This window comes from Acanthisitta chloris, unplaced genomic scaffold, assembly GCF_000695815.1.
Source record: "Acanthisitta chloris isolate BGI_N310 unplaced genomic scaffold, ASM69581v1 scaffold15936, whole genome shotgun sequence".
Classification (NCBI taxonomy): domain Eukaryota; kingdom Metazoa; phylum Chordata; class Aves; order Passeriformes; family Acanthisittidae; genus Acanthisitta; species Acanthisitta chloris.
Window position 1 is genome coordinate 79,200 of NW_008676612.1, and position 22,026 is coordinate 101,225.

Genomic DNA, 22,026 nt, shown 5'->3' on the forward strand with positions numbered 1-22,026 from the left:
ATACATACAAGTCTCCCCATCTGCCACCCTGAAATCCTTCCTCTGAGACTGCTCAGTTAGTGCCACATGCATGGAAAATTTTGGAAGGTGGTCACCTGCCTGCTCGGGTTGAGTTTGAGAAGAAAAAGCTTCATTTAGCATGGGCCACTGTTCACACATCAGATGGGAACTTTGCTGCATACAACAATGCCTGAATGGATAGATGCTATTGGAAAATGAGAGGTCACATTTGGACATTCAGTGCTTTTGAAATCCCTAAACTTACATTCAGGTTTGTGGTGAAGAACAGACCTGGATGTACCATAACCACACCATCCTCACCATGGAACATGCTAAGGGATATGGACATTCCAGATCACTAGAAATAACAAGAACTTCCACAAGGAGCATCTCTGCTTCCCCCATCTAGTCCTAATAAGGATCTTTTCAAGACCTGGTATGATTCCCTTCTAGAAACTTGAAAGTAAAAGCCTGTTTATTAATCTTCTGAGCTGTGCAGGCTCAAGCAAGGCTTTTCATTGTGCCTTTAAAGAGCACAATACAAATATTCAGTCCTGTATCATTATTCCTCCAGCCAGTATGGCAAGAAAACGGGCAAACCCACAGGGGATTAACTCAGCATTGCCTGCAAGCAAAGAAAGATCTGTGGCTATCCGTCAAGATACCTGAATGGCTTTCAGAACAGGTAAACAAGGTGCAGGAGATGAGCTTTGATTTTCACAGACTTCACACTTTGTTTTTCATGCATCTCTGATATTTTTATAAGCTCTTTTTATACACTAACTGAAGTGCCCCTAGAAATTTCCCAGGTTTATGCATACTCCCTGGAGACTGATACTGTGCTTCTGACTGCAGCCACAGTTGACAAGAGTCAAGGCACAGCGGAAAAATATGCAGCATGGCAAGAATGATTATTCATTCACTCCAGTACTGTATCTCAGGAGGTACTTGTCTATGTAAATGTCCTGGAAAAAAAAAGAACTAAAACTGCTGAAGCTTCATCCTGAAAAGAAAATGGAAAAGAGCACTGTTTTTAAATTAGGAAAGCAAACAATTCTATTTCTCTCCTTTCCTGCCATTGATTAGAGCACAGTGAGGAAGAAAGACTGAGGTTAAGGTTCCTGAGAGAGAATTTGTGCACTCCTTTGATCTAGTTACAGGGAAGTGCTAAGCAATATAGTCATAGACAAAAGAATTTTTTTTTCTGAGTGCCTTGCATTGTGTACATTTCTTACAGACACATAAACTAAACCTGCATAGCTATTTGGCAGCACCGGTGCCAGAGAATTGCATTTAAAACCTCACTACTGTGATGTTTCACTTCATTTTGAAGATGTGAATGACCTGTGATAGAGAGAGCAGGAAAGCAGGAATAAGCTGAATGTATATTGCTATTCTTGAAGCTCAGCAGAATGTTAAATACAAGGAGAAATCTGCCCTTTTAGACCTGATTCACTGCTACACTGTGGTTGTTTTACATTATTGGCAAAGTAAAAAAACCTTTAAAGGACATAAAAATTCTACTTGCATGCTGTGTATGTTCTGATTCTCTAATACAGCAATATATACTGTATATACAACTGTGCTTTCTGTGACTGGCAAGATCCTAAGAGATGACTTTTCCCCATCTTTTCTTAGAAATGCAAACAAATTAACAAATGCTAATTTGGTGCCAGAAGAGCACAGACTGATCCTCAACAGCTGAGCTGTGCCTTTTTGTATTAAGTCTTCAGCACCTTTCTCCTTCCAAAATCAGTCATGAATAAAAGAATTTGAAAAGTAATAATATGAAGACAAATGCCATATACTACAGAGCATTTATGAAAATCTCTTAGACCATAATTACTGTGATCCTTTGAAAATTATTTCTTTAACAGTGGACTGAGAAAACTGACAAGTCTGTGCTGGATCTAACTTGTCATGCTTCACAGGGTAATGCTGTCCTCATTTTCTTTCTAATATTTTGTAACTGCCATACAAACAAGGATCTCAACTACTAAGTCCTTCCTGTCTTCTAGACAAATGATCAGGGCCGTTTCATAAGTTGAAACTGAGGACACAACCACTCAACACTTAAGATGAGAAGGGAGAGGGAGCTTGTGAACATTGCACAGCATGTTTTTACCATTTACTGTCATAAAATATATTTCAAAGCTACCTTAGGGCACATTTTAATCTGTCCTGTAGAACTGAATTTTTTCCTTTGGTGTAAACAGTAATTTACCTTCTAAGGCTTTATTAAAAACGAACATGAAAAGCAAGAAATTTATTCTCCAGCACTTTGGCCCTCCTCCAAATGAAGAAGGTCTTCTTCCTCATGAGCAACGTATTTGTCCGTTTATAGAATACTTGACACGTGAAATGTTTGGGAGTAATCAAAGCTTTTACCTCCCAGGTTTTTTTGGTGAAAAAAAGGGAATAGAAGGTTTTTCTGCCCTTGTAGAGACAAACCCTTTATCTGTGTTAGGAGGTAGAAATGCACTGGCAGTGGGATGTACATGGGGATACAGACTGAGGTGGAGCTGTTGGGATGAGGCTGGTATTCCTCCACAAGAAGGACTGAACTGAAGTGGTTCCCTTTGCTAATCCATCCTTGCCCAGGTTGATCCCCATGAAGACTGAGGCACTCAGGCCAGATTAAAAGATAAAGTTGTGTGCAACATGAGTATGTTTTCTGGACGTAGTACAGAGAACAGAGGTTTGTGTTTGTGGCAAGGCTGATTGCTAATTGTTTCCTAAAACTTAACATACAAGACCACGTTTTTCTCTAGGAGCTAAGTGCCAAAAGATGCAGCTAATTCAGCAGTGAAATTTCAAATGTCTCAGCAAGGTAAATGTCTAATCTCCAACAGGATTTAACCTTTTACCAGATTATACTCTGTTAAAAACCTTACTGCTTATTCAACTGCATATTTAGCACCTAACTAGCTTTAAAAATCTTTCCTCCAAGGGGCCAGTTTGGAGCAAGAGCTAATAGAATCATAGACTCATTAAGGTTGAAGAAGACCTCTAAGATCATCGAGTCCAACTGTTAACCCAGCACCACTATGATCACAACTAAACCAGGTCCCCAGGTGCCACATCCACACGTCTTTTGAACACTTGCAAGGATGGTGACTCCACTACTTCCCTGGACAGTCTTTTCCAATGCCTGCCCATAGATGTCTAGCTCTTCCCATTGGGATTTTTTTCAGTGTTCACTACTGGGGTCATCAACCTGCACTAGAAATTTTAATTTTATTCTTCTCTCTACCTGGAACAAACTAGCACCTACTCTTCAGTATGGGAGTGCAGTGGAGGGGGGAAAGGCATGGTGAGTTCACCTGAAATGCCTTGGAGAGAATACTGAATAGTGTGTCTGGTGTAGAGCACTCTTGAATCCCAGATCACTTACACTGATGCAAAGTAACTTTAAAATCTACTCCCTACCCAAGCACACAGTCCTGCCCCTCCATTCAAAGGCAATGATCTCTTTACTCATTTCCTCTTAACAATATCTCTGGAAAGAATCTTGAAGTTGAACTTATCAGCACAATTAAACTGAAATGAAATCATTCCACATTTGGGGGAAAAATTGAGGTTTATTTCACTCAAAAAGAAAAAAAGCTGCAGGAAATTTGTCTAGCAATTAGTCTAAAATCTATGTGAAATTATGCATTCTTTATGCTGACTATAAAGAACTAACAACTGCAGTAAAAACTGGACACCCCAGAAAATAACCAAAGTCCACTTGGATCCTCAGCTTAGGCTACTAGAGATTTGACTTTTATCTTTGTCAATGTTAAGATATAAAAAGCTTCTCCATTCAATCCCATTTAATGTTAGGACATAAAAAGCTTCAGAGGAACAAGATGATCTACTTTTAAAAGTCTCTGCAGAACTGTCTTTCACGAAACCAAACTCACTTCTATTTTCCTTCCTGTTCCCACAAAAATTCTCTCGGTCTGATACTCTTCAATCATGACTAAAAAACATTTCTCAGTGTCTCCCTGGCAAATGTTCCTACTCATTTTTTCAGAAACTAGCAAAGTTGTTTCTGTCTTGCTTGATGTTTTGTATTGCACTAATTATCATGATAAGATGGCCTAATTATCATGATAAGAAAACTGCAATCCTCCTGCAGGAAGAATCAGGTTTTTGTGAATAACCAGGCAGCATGACAGGGTTCAGTAGTTGGTTTCCCAACCTCATTCATTCTGCCCCTGTCCACCAGTATTCTACCTGGAAAGAGCACTGACTTTAGCTGGCAACACAGGGTGTATTTGCTATCATTTATAGGCTGGAACTGTCATGAATATGTCACAAAACATGGAATTTGTCCATATGCTTGGAATTCAGTCAAATATGGCTTTAAAAAAAGGATAAAAACTGTCAAGCAAGCAAGCAAAGATTAGAATTCTGTTACTTTAAAATAAAAGAGCTACAGGACTGTTCAGCACTTCATTTGAAATATAGTGAACTCCTTCAGACTTGCAGTTTCTGAATGTGAATACAAGACAAGGGTAGCTACAGGTTTAGGCTTAGGTGTCAACTGTGAGCCTGAGCTGTGATACGACGTCAGGATCAGCAGCGATCTACACGACAGTGCCATTGGTAACCTGGCTGCTGAAGGGTGCACATGGCTGCAGCATCTGTGGCTGTCGGGCAGTTAGAAAAACAGAAGTAGGGTTTCTGGACCTTCTTAGATTCAATGAACATTGACCTGATTACCTGTATTACCCTTTTCCAGACTAACTCTTCACTATGTGTTCATGTCCATAAAGCACTTATGTCATTACCTAACACTGTCACAGCCAGAGTAAAAACACAACCTGACATTACACCAGTGAGCCTTGCTGACACTTCACTGGAGTAGCCCTGTAGGAGCAGTAAGTGGCCATGTGATAGATCCCAGAAGCTTGAGACTTTGGCTCAACCTTGTCACACCAAGGGTCTGTCACTAAGGAGGCATAACAGACCAAAGGGATGAAAGAAAATCTTCATCCTTCACTTCTTGACTATTGTACCTCAGATGACATGAGCAGCCATTGAGGAAGGTGGAACATGTCATACCAGGCTGGGTCACTGCATAAAACAATGCATTGAATGTAGGGAAGACAGTGAAAAGAGGAACATGGCAGGCTCCTCCACCACTCACGTCACCCTCCAGACACAGAAGAATGTAATATGCATTGCAATTCAGTTCCTCAACCAAGCAAGCTAAATTCCTCCTTCAGATAACCTGGCACATCACTGGCCAACAGTCATATATCATCTACTAAATTCTGTCTGGGTTTGGAAAGAGAAGGAAAATCCAGAGCCAACTAAGGAAACTGTTGTCAGCATTCTCCTCGGGTTCATGGCCTTTATTGAATCAACTTATAAATCTCTGGATTGCAGGGCTTCTGAAAGGCTCTGTGCCCTTTAGCTGACGTATGGCTTTCCTCACTGGTGCTATGGGCAGGAGGTTCAAATTTCTGGGAATTGCTTCTCAATTCCTAAAACATTGTTAAATCAAGTACTAAGAATCAACCTGAGGTGTCACAGGTGTGAAGAATTATGTGCATGATGTGATCCACTTCCTAGCATCACACAAGCATTTTCACCTAACAAAACTGCTGGTAACATGGGGACCTCAGAAAGTGAGTGTGGTCCTGGTCTCTCCTGATCTCTTTCACTGCTGTCCTTTCTCTGACCCTGAGTTAGCGCTGAGTGGGTGCTGGGATGTGTTTTGGGACTGCAGAAAGTGAATTGTGTATTATATGATTTCCTGCAGTCAATGAAGAATCCAATGATCAACCTTCATGAGCCAGGCAACCCCTTCTAGCTTTGGGTTCCTGTACAAAAGCAGCTGCTGGGAAAATTTTTCAGAGCTAGCAGATCTGGAAATGTCTGAAGTCTGTTCTTCACAGGGGGATGAGTGACAATAAAACAGCATTCAATTAGCTTTGAAACAGAAATTGTTGGTGCTATAGAAGCCATAACCCACTGTGCCAAGTCCCAGTCCTGTTGCCCTCAACAGTTATCAGATTCATACTGTCACCAAGGTGCACTAAACCTCCTGGTTTGTGACTAACCCATGTGCACACGGTTCCCTGCTCCATCCAAAATCACATCTGAAAGCCAGCAACCCTGAACAAATCCATGGGGACTAGATAAATTAATTAATTTACCCAATACTTTCACATTTATTTGACTCCTACCTCTTTCTGGTGATACTTTATTGCTACCTTTAGCTTTGCCAAATCGTGACATTTCTGGGGATCCAGCTCTTCGCTTTGATCATCTCTGTGATTGAGAATGATCTCCAATTCTCGGGAACTCCGTGCTTGATCCAAAAGGTCCTTAGCAAAACGCTTGCACTGCTGTGAAAGCTCTTCATATTCAGCCTTGAACTCATTTTCCACTTTGCTCAACTCCTTCAGCTCCCAGCCCAGTCGGAAGGCCGTCAAGATGGGATCCTCACTTGATAAGGCAATCAAGGAAGGGCTGGCTAAGGCTTTGTAGATGTTCAGCCTTGACCTGGAATGCCTCAGGCTGTCCACCTCCGAACTGGACACACATTCCACACAGTTGCATCTGATCTGGTGCGGGCGTGGAATTGTTACCCTTCTTTGGACAAGCAGTTTGATGATTTCATAGTTGTTGGTGTGAGCCGCCAGCATTATCGGGGTGATATCTGGAGTAAATTCTGAGAACTGGGTATCCATCATCAAGGTTGGAACCTGTATGAAGGGATAAACCATAAAGGGATAAAGTCATATCTCATGTGGAACAGCAGAATTCAGACGTCCCTCCTTCATACTTCTGAAGACATGTCATAACAAAACAGAGTTGCTATAACACCCTCTGTTCTTTGAATCCTCTTTTAGCCATGCACACACACACACACTCACTGCTATTCTGCCAAGTCCATCTTCCTCAGAATCATGACAGTCTGCCTCCTGAGCAGACCATTCAGTTCCCAGTCTGAAAAATCAGTCCCAGCCCCATCTGAATCCTTTAACTGTGAATCTGGTCTGAAATGGATATTGGCTCATATACCAAAAGGAAAAAAAAAAAGAAGGAAGAAAAGAAAAGAAAAGGAAGAATAAAGGCCCAGGTAATTACACAAAAAGAAAGGAAAGTCTAGAAAAACAGTGAACACTGAATAGATTTCCATATAACTATTATAGTGCATAACTATTTGCACTATATATCTGCATTAGCAGACCAAGAACCTGCTTGCAGCAGGTCCTACACAAACCAGACACTGGTCTGCAGCAGAGCAAAGCTCTTCTTCACTTTTCCCCACTGTTTATTTGAAAATACTTTTACGTGGAAGGATACATTGCATAACTGCCCTCGGAATAGATTTGTTGGGTTTTTTTTAAATGGCTCAGAAAAAAATTATATGTAAAATTAATGAGCCATAGTCCACTACAAATAAGCCACTCCAGGGTGTGCATTATTCAGCTACTGTTGCACTTCTCAAAAGATAAGCTTAATGCACACCCTGTTGTGTCTTATTACTATATGCAGAGTGCAAAATTAGACCAAAATGCTCTTACATCCCAAGCACGCAGTGTGTTTCCATTTGCAGCACCAGCAGCTCTCTTTGTTGTGTGTTAATCACTATTCAAACATACTGTACTCCATGCGCCCACCACCCCTGCCCTGGTACTTGGCATCCTGCTGCTAGAGGGGGGATTGCTGGTTTTGGTGAACAGTAGGTCTGTTTCCCCTTGCAAATGTCAAAGGCGTTTCAGAGAAACTATTGTCAGAGCCCTAATGACAGGAAACATTACTCAGTCTTTATAATTTCGAAAGTAAAGCAGTGATGAAGTAGCATGAGGTGAGCGATTAAAATCCTTCCATAGGATGCACCTATGTCTGGTTACGAAACAGTGAACCTCCAGCCATAGAATTTCAGTTCCATGGGAGTTAAGTGCCTCTATAGCACTAAAGAGCTATAGTTGATTGATAAGCCTGTACATAACCCAGCTGCAACAGCATGACAGAGCGTGTTCACAGCACATAACATGCTCCCAAAGGTGGTCACCATATTGAGCTGTAAGGTTAGTTACTGGAGCAGAGCTCACTGAGTAGATAGAGGCATTTCGGAGAATAAATTTGCTACCCTGGATGCAGCACATAAGGAGTTAAATCTCTGGCAGCCTACAGACACACAGGTGTAGCAGGCTTTGCTAACCTGGCTGGTCCCTACAGAAATAGGAGGGAGAGGATAAATACAGCTCCTAGGGAAGAAGAGAGAACAGTAGTAAGGATTTGCTGTGGGTCACGGAGGGCTTGGTGTCTCTTAGCAAGGTTGGATAAATGTATTTTAAGCTATCTAGTAACAAGTGCCTGAAAGCAGCTCTCTTTGTAAGGTCTTTGACTCTTTTCCTTTGCTTAGCTCATTTAGGTGGTTTGTTAAATGTCAAGGGAAAGGTGCAGGTTTTTCATTTTTCTCCTTCTTGGAAGCTTGTTTTTCTAAAGTCCTGATGCTTGAATAACTGCATTTATCTTTCTTCACCTCCTTTTTCAGTCAGTGACTGGCTCCTGTATTCAGAGCCTCTGCCTCAAAGGAAGAACACTTTCCCCTCTCTATCACTCCTATTACTGTCAAGTTTAATCTTGTTTTTCTACATGGAAGTTATTGTATCCAGGGCTGTGAAAAGGATTTTCAGCTTTACACAGATGAGGTATTCATGTTGCTCGGAATATGAAATGGGCACTTGAGGAGAAGGTAGTAATGTTACAGGTGGGGATAGTGCTAATCTTGTCTGCTCCAGAGGTTTTCTACATCTGGATCTAGGGCATACAAGATGGTTGTCCCAAGATCTGGGCTCAAACCAAGTGATCTCTCATCCCTTATTCTGGCTCATATCACAAATCCTCACCCCCAAAACAGAGCACTGCTTCGTTAGGACTCAAGCAGCTGCCATGGGGAAGATGTGTTTTCCTGGGCAGCTTGCTGCACTTTAATTAAGGGATAAGGAGGAAAATGGTGGCACAGAGACACAGAGGCTCCCTGGGGTCTGGGAGCAGATCAGTGTAAGGCTTCAAATCACAGGAGATGAAGCTTATTTCTGAGCAGCAAAGCAAACCACAGAACAGGAACAGTGAGTGCGACTGATGGCTGCTGTGGCCTCTTTTCTGTGTCTGCCTGACCCGAAGGCCATGAACTGGCTAAAAATTACACACCTTGCGATTAAGTACTTTTGTTGTCTTCTTGCACAGTGTTTTGTTAACCGGCATCTTAAACTGGCTTGGTTTAAAGATGTGGCTGTGCAAGGTAAGCCTTTGCTCCAAGGCCGTATGTTATCACTGGAGAGGCAGCAGAGATTGCAACAATACACCATGTTCCTCCTGTGCTACTCTGCCCCGTTGAGCTCATGTTTAGATCAGCTTCTTCTATGTCTTGGGTTAACTTACAGTGATGGAAGCAGAAGAGGAATAATTTATTCTACCCCAAGGGCTCTGCTAAGCTCTTCCAAGGTTATTTTCATTAAGTGACCTGAATAACAAAATTCTTTTCCATTAACCTCATCACCTGACACAAGCTGTTAAGCTGAGTCCTTCAGAACCTTATTGTCACTGCTTGCATAGGAGCAAGTGCCTTGTCTGTGTTTCGTCTTGCTAATGTTTGCATGAGAAATTAACGCTACTATTAACAACAAGTGACTGAATGCTTGTTATCTTCCCAGATTTAATCCTCATGAAGGTAGGCTGCTTACCACTGTACTGCAGCTTCTCTGAACGATGCTGCAGCGACTAATAAATCCCCTTTATTTAAGCTTGTTTCTTCACCCTCCTTTTTTAAGTCATTAAAAGAGAAGAAAATGGAGGATTAGCTCACATAAAAGCACTGTTCAGTATAGCTAAGCTCTCCTCTGAATGGAAAAACAAGTTTTCCTGCAAATAGTGCACTGCTGGAAAGGAGGTCTGGATAGGAAGAGCAGGAATCTCTGCTGATGTTAGTCACTAGTACAGTGTAAAAAGAACAAAACTAGAGAGAAAAAACAAACAAACTGACACTGAATATCTGGTGGCTTTGTTTTAGGTCTTTTAGGAGTCCGGTATCTGTCCCTGAAGCAGGTCCTCTGGTTTAGTGTCATGTAAAAGCAGCCCAGCTCCAGTTCTCCAAGACTGCTCAGCAATGTGAACCAAGCACAATAAATGGGAAAACTAAGGAGATTCTGCTCAAAAATGTGCTTCTCAACCAAACTAAGAGACTAATGTGAATGCATCTTTTGTCTTTTATGAACCATTAAAGCTAACATCCAGGTTCAAACACCAGAGGATTTCAAAGCATGCTATAGTGTTTCCACAGCATCTGTCATCTATTGATGCATATAAAAAGGGACAACTAGGTTGAAAAGAAGCAGTTCTGCAGCAAGGGAACCTGGCAGTGAAGTGCAGAATCTTGAACTCTGAGGGAAGAGTCTGGCTCTAATGACTATTTGGGAATGGTTTTGTGTTTGTATATCTGCATCTTATGCTTTCTTGCCCCCCTGTATTGACTGTCACCCTGATTATGGTCTGATGATCCTGACAGACACAAGTCTCCCTTCATGTTCAGCATTCACCTTTATGGGTGCTCTCTGCTGTGGTTCCCCCCATAACCCTTCAGAGAGTATCTAGGCAGTAAACCAAAGCCTAGCCACAAAATCCTTTACTTGATTTTTGTTAATCTCTAGTTGCAAACTTCTTGGGTCGGAGGCAGTCTAAATATGCATCTTGTCTGGCATTGAGAATGCCACAACTTTTGTCTGAAAATAACTAATAATACTTTTACAGGTAGAATTGCCCCATTTTCAAGAAATCTCCATTTAATAGACTATCACTTCACCTGGACCGGTACAATAAATTATAAGTATAACCATGATAAACTGTAATTATATTAACCTGCATTATTTTCAGCTATCTGTTGTTAAAGATTTTCTAACTGCCAAAACAAACTTATGCAAACCTCACTGGAAAACTACAAATATAACGCAGAAATGGAAGCTTGGGCAACTTACTGATCAAGGATTTCCTATTTCCAGTTTGTTTTCTGCATGCAGCTCTATGAGGGAAGTGCATGCGCCACCCACAAGTGTGGTAACAGGCACAGCCAGTTTGTCATTTTAAACAGAAGATTTTGTACTATAGCACTTTAGCTTGAAGTTTGGTGGTCAGAAGGAGCTTTAGTAGTGACTGTGATTTTGTTCAGAATCACAGTCCTGTGGTACCTCTAGCTGCAACTCTAAAAATAGAGCACAAGAGATGGACTCAGTGTTGCCAGACTGCAGGTCAGCCATGTTACCAGCAAAAGGGTCTTGAAAAATGTACATCTTGTGACTGGCACAGCCAGTTGAATCCTGATCCGTGCCTGAATCCATGCACAAATTCTTAGAACCCTATAGGCATTAGTTTCCTTATCACAGAATCATGGAATGGTTTGGGTTGGAAGGGCCCTTAAAGCCCATCTCGTTCCATCCCCTTGCCATGGGCAGGGACACCTGCGACTAGATCAGGCTGTCCCAAGCCCCATCAAACCTGGCCTTGAACACTTCCAGGGATGGGGCAGCAACAGCTTCTCTGGGCAACCTGTTCCTGTGCCTCAACACCCTTAGAGCAAAGAATTTCTTCCCCATATCTAATCTGAACCTGCACTCCTTCAGTTTAAGGTCATTTGCCCTTGTCCTATCACTACAAGTCCTTATGAAAAGTCCTTCTCCAGTTTTCCTGTAAGCTCCCTTTAGGTACTAGAAGAAACCTTATGTGGTTCCCTGGAAAAATGTTACGTGCTTCTATAAACTAAAGTATTCATTTTAGGTGATGCAGTGGTGCAGGTTTCAATAACTGAGTAGCTTAATGAGAGATGCCCTGAGAGACATCTTGTATCAGAGTGATGACAGAATCTATATTAATAGGGAGGTTGGTTTTTTCTCTAAAGAGCAATTCATTGACTGAAATGATGTAGTTTGGTTAATGAAATATAATGAACAACATAAACTGATAACAAAAATGTAGCATAATTTAAAGGCTTTTTGTACAAGCTTGTAACTTTGGCATAAGGCACACACTGCTATAGATATACTTATGGGAAAGCAGTTATTGAAGTGTTCACTGCTTTCAATACAGCTGTCCCAGAACATCCAGCTGAAAAGGCTCTTTCTGGTCAAAAATCTCCTCAGTGTCCTACATGCCTGTAAAGCCAAATAAAGTCTCTGCCCCTCAGACTGATACTGCAAAACTGAAAGGGAGTACCTTTTAATGCCTTGCAGCAAGCCAAATGCTGATACAAGGTTATCAGATGGTACACATTAACACTAAAATAGAAATCTTTGAATAAAAAATGGCATGGTATAGAATAATGGAATTTGCATTACTACTGAAAGAACATGAAAAATTAGACTTGTGATATCTGTACAGCCAAACGTATTTCTCCACAACCAGTAAACAAAAACAAAATACAGATATATCTGCTCTAGATTCTTCCAATTTTAATTTGGCTTCTTATCCATGTGTGTAAAAATGGAGGTAGACCCAAGGGATTAGTTTTCAGAGCTAAACTGAAACCTAGTGCACTTGACAGCAGCAGAATTGCATCAGAGCCTGTGTTCAGCCATGTGTTTAGGAAATGCAGCACAGTCAGAAAGACTGTCAAAAGATGTCACCATTTGTGGCTGATGCTACATAATAACTTCTGTTGGTGATTAGAAAAGAGGAATTTGGAGAGAAGCCTTCAGAAGGAAAGAATTTTGCAAATGTGCATTCAAATGGCCTATGGCAACTTCCTGCAGACAGAACACTCTCTCCTCTGAGCCGCTCTCCTTTTGATGCGGGTGGAGGAGATAAGATGAGGCACTTGATGATGAAATGAAGAATAGTGCAGTCAGTGTGGCTTATTCTCCAAGTCCCAGAGGGACGCGGTAAAAGAGTTAGCTTGTGTTTGAACCTCTTGTGTTGCACCGAAGTGTAACTTAAGGTCTGCTTTGCCCTGAATTTCTGTGTCTTGCTCCAGCTAAGAACTACTGAATCCAGCAGGAAGAAGGGCTAGCGAGTACCTACCCCTGTTAGACAAACTAGACCAGTGTTGTGCCATGAGCAACTGCACCCTCTCCTGGCTATGACGACTTCTTCGTGTAAGAAGGGTTGACAAGTCCATTGTAGTCTCAATTTATATGTTATGCCAATGATAGTCATATTCAGTGAATCTTGTTTTATCATATGCTTACATAGCCTGGGGCTCACTGAATAATGACACTTCTGCAGTTAAAACAAACAAGGGACAAAAGTTTGGGACTCTTACAAATCCAGACAGTAACAAAGTTGCTAAAGTGGCATAAGTGACATGGGAACATGTTTCACAACATGTTACAAATCTACCATAGCCTTGACAAAATGCAGAGATTCCCTGGCTGCTTGCTGGAACTGTTTCCCCGAGACTCTCTGATACCAACACTGATGTAAGTACAGTGTTGTTAACACGGGAGTAAATGGAATTATCTCCTAAAGACTGGATAGACAGATTAGTTCATGAAGATGGTTTATTTCCCCATTTGGAAACATAAAATGCTGTTTGTTAATTCTTTTTCACCTTTCTTTATTCCCATTTTAAGAGTTACTCTGTGATAGGAGCTGTTTTGAGTAAAAATTAAGGTGCAGTCTTTATTTTTAACATTGTTTTTAAGTTTGGAAATGATTTTGTTAAAGAGCTTACTTAATCCAGCCCTATAAATTTCTTAACTACTCTAAAGGCCTTGGAACATTGTGGCACCTTAGATATTTTTTCATTTTATGGATAAACTTTCCTCTGACCCCAAGCATGCCAAAACAAAGACAGTCCATGGTTAGCTGAAAATTTGCAAGCTGTGTCTTCAAAGTAATCTTTGTTTTATTATGGCTACTCTTTTTCTAATATTTTCCAGGTTTTATTCTGGGAGGGGGGGTTGTCCAGCTTTTTAATTCATTTTACCTAGTTTCTGTATTATCTGTTCTTGGTGGTAACAGGGACAAGATGTACTAATATAGGTTAATAGTCATGCTATCTATAGCTTTTTATGTCATCTTTGTACATAAAACATCCCTTTCTCCTGTAATTTATTACTGCATGCAGATGCGAGATGTTTCATTAAGTTTAGGTGAGGTAATATGTTGCTAACAGGGCTTGAAAAGGGAGGGCTTTTTACTTGGGTTGTGTTCCTATTCAATCACATTCCTTTAAAAAAAAAGAAAAAAAGAAATTCAGATTCAATCATAAGACAGCAAGCAGCACAGAGAGCAGTGAGTGACTGCATCTGGTGCCAGCCTGGCACTGCTTGATGTTGCACAAAACACAGTCTTGATGTTCACAAACCAGGAGGCTCATTATTCCCCATTTTGACAATTAAGCTGTGCTTTTGGCATCATTGTTTTACTAACCAAGAAGACACTGTGGCTTCTGAAAAGACCCCAGAGTTTGCACTAGCAAAGAAATTACGATCTAGACAAGTGGCAGGGTCTTGCATGAGAAGAAAATCTGTGTGGTTGTGATCTTCCTGTATTCCCATTTACGCAGTGACTTACTCTGTTATTCCTAATGCTAGGTAGTTGAAAACCTCTAGCTAATGATATGCCCCTCATGCTGCAGAGCCTGGCTCTACCTCATCATCTGTCTGCCTGACAAATATGTAAGTGGAGCACACGAGCCCTCTCTCACTGCTGTGAATTAAGTACCGATGATGCACGTGGCCCTGAGCCTCTTGCAGGCTGGAGTGGTTTTCCAACGTGTTCTCCCAAGGCAATGACAGAGCAAAGACCTTGGATTACAGCATTCCCTTGCTGCAGCAATGCAGAGACAAGCTGGGAGAATACTGTTCTCAGTCAATGCCTTTTTGATATCCCCCCACCATTGCCACCAAAATACTGCCCATCACAGGGATAAACAAGCCATTAAATTTTCCCATACAGAAGGACTTCCTTTGGACAGTGTGTGGCAACTATTGCACAAGGCATGTTTTTATCAGTGAATCTGGAAAACCATGACAAATTTTGGGAGTCATACAGACCAGAGACAAAAACAAGTGTTGTGTGATCTCAGCAGGCTGCTGTAAGGGAAGGGCTTATGAGCAAAGGGAGGTGACTACAGTAGATGCATTCATGTATGTTGGGTAGTTAACGAAATCAGGGTTTTTTTTGAAAATTTACTCTTTAGTTGACAAATCTATAGAGAGCCCAGAAGTTTACTTTTGTAGGAACACAAACAGGATTTTTCCCACCCCCTACACATAGTTCATCAGAGGCAGTCCACCCTGCTAAAACCCATGCACCTACCACATCTGACTGAAAACATGCTGTACAGTGTGCCCAATGCAGGCAACTGCTAAGACCATTCCTACAAATTAAAAAAGCTAATTCCCTTGGAAGCATCTCATACAACAGCACATTCCCAACTTTTCCACCTGCCTATATGTTAAATTACAAGCACGACATGTTTGTGCATGCTGTGATGCAGTTCTCGGCCTGATCCCACCAGCTCTCCTTGGCACTAATAACAGACTTTATGTCAACCCAGGAGAAGGAGTCAGTGACTTATTGCCACTAGCAGATGCGTGGAAGCTGCCACTGCAGCCCATGAGCCCTAGCCCTGATGCTGCTCATTAGGTCCATGAGATGTATCACCCCAGTTCTTCGTTGTGCCTCACACCTTCTTTGCCTAAATTTAACATTATTTAGAGAGCAAGGCAGTGGGGAGGGAGAAAGAAATTCTCAGTTAAATGTAATCATTAACTGAAGTGATCTTTGATTTCTCTGTTGTTTAGTTTAATTAGATGGAATTCATTTTGAAGGCAGCAGCCAATGTCAAAGGCATGTTAACTATAGCTGTGAATTATTACTGCATCAATAAAAATAATGAAAAGCTTGGATGCTAACAGAGCCATTAGGCTTTGGAGCAGTAACAGCTAGTTCTGTTTTGAGACAAAATCTTTCTTCCTTATTATGACTTTCAAATATTTCCATACTGAGAACTTGTGGGCATTTATTTCTCAACTGCTTCTGTTCTTCAGCACCTGCTCTTGCTCAGAGTGCTTCTAACCAGGTTCACCCTTTCCTTTTCACTTCGGACTGCTCATAATAACATGGAAATGGCTGGTTTGAGTCATATGAAAGGGCACAGCCTCTGTACTGAGTCATACCCATCAGCCTGTTACCCTCTGTTACAGTGCTCAACAGTCAGAACTCAGTCAGAACAGGTACTACCCATAGACTTCTTTGATATAGAAGCTCAGGTTTCAGCAACACCTTTCTGAATCAGCTGAACTTCATAAACTCAGGGAGTAACACACACGCTGCTGGTATGTCACAGTTAATGTTGCAGACAGGCTACACAGATCCACTTGCACATTGGGATGTCTTTGTACCTGACATATTTGTATACTCCATGCTTGCTGGCACCTGCCTTGTCTGTGATGTTCCACAAAAAGACAGTGCATGTACCCAGAATAGCTATTACCACCACCTAAGCAAGACTTCTTTGTGCAGCCTGTATGCGACCAATCTCTCCACATCCATCCTCAGCTTATATATTAGGAGCCAGTGCTGCAGGGCTCAGCAATTTTAGCTAGGCAGTCCACAAATCTCTCCTTCAACTATAAAATAACATAAACCTTTTACTGAAGGAGGCAGGATAACATTTACCACAGCTACAAACTCTAGATCCTCTGGTCCTGCTGCAGAGTAGGACCTGATCCACTTCACCAGGGCATGAGGAACACCAGCTGCTTCTAAAACTCTTCTCTTTCCAACTGCCTGCAGAATCTAGATTTTTTTTTATCATGAGATATCTGAGAACTTTGACTTAAACAGTTCCCTCAGTGGTAACACAGGGGCAATGAGCTCGTACATCTAGTAAGTACCAGCAAGTCTATGAAATCAAGGGCTGTCAATGGTAACAGCTAAACTTTGCACTGTATTCTACATACAGGACAAGAACCCTGTGTGGGTAAGAAAATTAAGCTAAAACACCACATTGTATCAATCAAGTTACTGGATTTGGGCAAGAATAAAATGGTTTAATGCAACTTGTCATTTCTGCTTCACAAAAGACTCTCTAAGCTATTGATCTATGATATCTACACAAAGATCTTTCAGCTCACCTGAAAGAGGATTTTTCAGGTCAAATTTTAAGTTCACTAGTACTACCAAGTGCAGCAACCTTCCACCAGCAGGTATCTGATGATCAGCAATTAACACTGAAAATTTGCCAATTAATTATTCTTTATAGTTTCCTCTCACAGCCAAATTCTTCCAGAGTTTATTTCTGTGAAGGTCCTTCTTTTGGAAGACATACGGATCTGTTGAGATCTCATTGATTCAGAAGGCCTTTGGACCATCAAAATAAACTGAATCACAGTCAAAAGAAGATTCCTTTTCTTTTTATTCTCATTATTGAGGAACTGCATTTGTAGGCCCATCTGTGAACCAGATTAATTTGGAGCCGTCTGCCACAAGCAAATTGCTAAGTTTGGCAGATACCAGAAAGATGCTCGTGTCCTCCTTATGCAAACAGTTGATGTCAGCTCTGATTGTTGTGAAGAAAACAGCTACCCGTAAAGGTGCTTATGGCTACACCATGAGAGTGTAGTAATTCAGATGACTGATTACAGCTTCTTACAGAATGGAAGGAGGGCTCAGCAGTCAGCACAGACCATGGCTGGTGTGCTGCAAGCATATCCACTGTAGTGAGGCAGAGAACGAGGCAAGATCTGTGCAAACTGAGATCTGTGATGCGTATTTAGTGGAGAACTGGGACCACTCACAGAATTCACATAAGCAGCTATAAAGAAAATGCCCCTGAAGACCTCATCTGGAGTCGCAGGGAAAATCTGTGTTTATTTCAGAGGGCTTTAAAATGTCAGGAAATACAACTATTACTAATGACAAATTGAACATGAATCAAATTTGTAGGAAAATGTGAATCTTCAGACTTGTATTTCCTGCTCTTTGTTGGTGCAGTTTAGGTGCAAACTCCAGCCTGGCTGAAAACACAGCCCACTGTATTGATGTAATTGATGTAATGATGTATAGTAAAAAAACCATCTGGTATGACTTTTAGGAAAAAAAAATAACCAGCAAAACTCAAATACCAAATACATTGAGAGATAGAAGATTTTACTGAAAAGAGAATTTGTTCAACAGGCTTTGTATATACATTCCCTTGTTCCTACAGTAGTATTGGTTTTAAAAAGAAAAAAAAAAAACAAACCCAAAAAGAAAGAACTAATTTCAAGATTCCTGTTAATTCCAACCCCATAGGACCCCAGCCAGATGTCTGTTTTTGATGTGTACCTACAGAATAGTACTAGAATCCTGTTTTGCCATTGTCTGTATTGGGCCTGTACCATGCACAGACAGCTTTCCATTTTAACATTCCTACCCCCAAAGAGATGAGCCACCTGATTCACTAAGCCTGGGCCAAAGTCAATACTGATTCTGCATGTGCTGATTGTTACTATTTCTAACCTAGCCCTGCTCTTTCTGGTGATAATTCAGTGGGTTTTTTTCTTATTTAAATAACATGACACCCATCACTGATTATGGATTTCCATGCCAAGCAGCCTGCAGTACACACATACACTACACCTCTGCCACTGTGCAGTACATCAGCCTCTTCAGTGCCCAGAAATCAAACAACATCAAAGCACCAGAATAGGCTCAGATTTCCTGGGAAATACTTATCCACTGACTACAAATCTCTGCACAAAAAGCAACACTTGCACACCCTCCAGGTTCCATGAAGATTAGTTTGTTCTGTTGTTCCTTGCAATATTCATAAATAGATTGCTCGATTTCCAAATGTCTGCTATCCATTTGAGGAAAAACAAGATATCCTAGGATTTAAGTGACCAATCAGCAGTACAAAGTGTCTGGTTAAAGTGAACTATGGTTTAAAAGACAAACTTGGAAGATTAACAGGAGTAAATTATGTAACATTTGGAAATAATAAGTGAACTTGTAACAATCACAGAACTAGAAAAGCTTTTTTGTTGCTTAATCTGTTTTGAGGAGATAATTGAAGTTCCTTTATTTCCCTGAAAATTCAGCTCTTAGTGCTGTGCTAGGTCCAGACCACATCCTGCCAAGGCCATCAAAGCTCCCACCTGCACTGTGGCAGCCTCAGCACCCCAAGCTCTGTTCATAGGCACCTTCCACCCACTCTGAACCACATTTGCACACTTACAGTAAATAAAAAAATCAGAGTGCATCTCGGAGCATGGTGTGGCATGTTTGAGGATAAGTTAGTTCTGATCTGAAGAGAAGGAAGGGTCATGTAAAGCCTGGGAGTGCAGCACATCAGCACACCTCTATGGTCTTTCCATGGTAGAAAAAGTAAGACGTTTGCACCATGTTGACTCTCACTGACCCCAAAATCTCCCATAGCCAACAGTATCTTTCAAAACTGTAACTGAAAAAGTCTTCTCCCCAGCTTTATCAGACTCACAGCACAGCGCTCAAAACTGTGGCTAAAAGTTGTCTGGATTGTGCAGAATGGATTTAAGGAGAAATGCTAAGTTCTTAAAATATAAACCTTGCTTGGAGCTAAACCTGAAAGAAAATACATCTACTCGACCACGTCACTGCTCAGCACACTAATCTATCATGTACTTTGCAGCAGCTTTTGGAGCAAGGTGGTTCATGCTCTCAGCTCTCACGCACTCCACATGTAAACAGAGTAATTGCCTCCTCTCCCGAGACAGCCCTCACACGCACGGCTGCAATGCAGGAGCGGTGTGTTGTTATAGTTACTGGCTATGACTTACCCCTGCCATTGTCATGGTATTTTCAGTAAATGGTACTTAAACAGCAGTCTAGCAGAGGTTGGCAGAATAACGACTAATAAAAAATCACTTAATAACAGGACATGAGCATCTCTGCCATCCAACCTCTTCATCCATTTCTCCTTGTCCCTTACATCACCAACGAGACCCTTATCTCTTACATAAGGAGCACAACAAAGGTCACTTCTTATATTTGGAAGGCTTTTTGCTTCTGCTCCCTGAAAAGGTCATCATACAGGGGAAAAGCAGAGCTCTTCCCTCAGGCAGCTCTCAAGAGATGGGTATGGAGCACCCAGGACACATCACCTTTTAGAAACTCTCTGGCTGGTGCGCGAACCTGCTTTGCAGGTCAAGTCTGTAAGTGTCCATGGTTTTCTAGCTCAGTTTGGGTATATCTTTTGCTAACTAGATACAGTCACTGTTACCCCACAAGAGGCTGGAATAATGCAATTTAACATTTTCCATCAGGATTGTGGGATGATGATAAGGCTGTGGGATTGAGTGAAGATGATACACACCCATGAAATGGATTATGCTGAATGAAGCTACTCAGCTGCTTTTGAGATACAAAGACAACAATTAACTGAGCTGACGTGAACAGACACAAATAGGAACAGCTCTTCATGCCTGGCAGTCAGAGAAACCAGACTTTGGGACAGAGGCAAATATTAACTGCTCAGAGGCAGACAGGAGAATGGAACTAACAGGTTTTTGCAGACCCCAGTCTCAGCTGAATGAACAGTTAAGACAAGTAATCAGGAAGATGCTGCTTCTGCACCTTTCTCCGGACTGCAGCAAAGGCAGACAGACAGCCCCTGATGGGAAACAGGCTGCCACATGTAAGCCAGAAAACTGCCTTCACACAGATCTGTTTAGGCAAACTAAATCCTGTGTACATTTTCTGAATAGATTATACTAAACCTAATATATAAAGAAGTGCTGGGACACCATCTTACAAATTTCTCCGCTAAACAGAAACCTTCCCATGAAGTGTGAATTTTTGCTACTCAACAAAAAAAAAGCAGGTTTTCTACATTTTAGAACATCTAAGCAGCTGATGAGGACAAAGCTGTGCTAATCTACTTTATCAGGTGCTTTTTGTGCAAGCAATTAGGTATGGAATTCCCAAAGGACTTTCTGAGAAAGGGTCCAGCAAAGATAATTAATGAATGTATATTGATACTGCTGTGTAATCAGCATTAGGAACTTGTGTTCAGAAACCCCCCCCATAACAGCTTTGTGATTTGACAAGCTAACCAACTTCATCCCAACTTTGCTTAACTAAGCACTTCTTTCCATTGAATGCTGTATCACTAACATGAAATAAATGTTAATTCCCATCACTGCACCAGCAATAAGTGAAACTGCAGAAATGAAAGTCCAGTCCTGTAGCCCTCTACCACCAAACACTTCCTGCAGTTTACAGAAGATCCTGAACCCCAGGCAGAGAAATTAATCCTAGTTTGTACACAGAATCGTGCATCAAGCCAGTACTAGTTTAAAATATGCTGAAGAAATCTGGTCTTGTAACAAACCTTGTAAACAAAGCTGGAACTGGCACTGCATCTCTTTTCCCCTACACATGTTCTCCTGCAAATTGCAAACTCTGCAGCAGATACAATCCTAGCTATAGGAGGATAGCTGCACACTGGCATAGGGGTAATGAAAAACTGAAACAGACCTGGTGTGAAATGGATCACTGAACTAGAGATGCTGGAGCTAAATTTCAGCTGCAATATATCAACCTTATTTCACAGACCTCTGTCCAGTTAAGTCAGCAAGGCTGTGAACTTGAGTGGACACAAATTTTGGTATTCAAGAGATGTTACAGAAATCCACATGAAACCCATCACTTGCTTTCCATGACATTTCAGGAGAAACTTGCCATTAACCTGCAACAATTAATGAGAGTTTCCCATGCAACTGAAAAAAAGGTTTTTCTTCTATTCTACAGTACCAACATTTCACTTTTTAGGTCTGATAGGAGAGATTGTTCACCTCTCTTGTGCTTAAACCACACATTAGAATAACACTGCTACAGCATGCAGAATGGTGCTATATTTAAATATTAAGATGAGCACTTTTGAATGTTGCCAGGGTTGAACCTTATTGTTTGCTTTGACTAAATAAAATTACTATTGAAAATCTATGTACTAAGGGGCCTATCTATCGAAAACATTTTCTTCTATGATTGACTGGTATTAATAATCATCTTCTTTCACACAGAGAAGAATCTGTTCCCTTCAAAAGAAGGCTT

At 41.2% G+C, this 22,026-nt stretch overlaps 1 protein-coding gene across 1 annotated transcript in view; it reads right to left on the bottom strand.

Moving 5' to 3' along the window:
• Positions 1-22,026, bottom strand: part of TRPC5 (transient receptor potential cation channel, subfamily C, member 5) — a 65,399-nt gene that overhangs the window by 42,157 nt on the left and 1,216 nt on the right. The window contains exon 2 of the mRNA XM_009076208.1: positions 6,183-6,704. Within this exon, the coding sequence (XP_009074456.1) occupies positions 6,183-6,704 (522 nt within the window). The remainder of the gene's footprint in view (positions 1-6,182; positions 6,705-22,026) is intronic.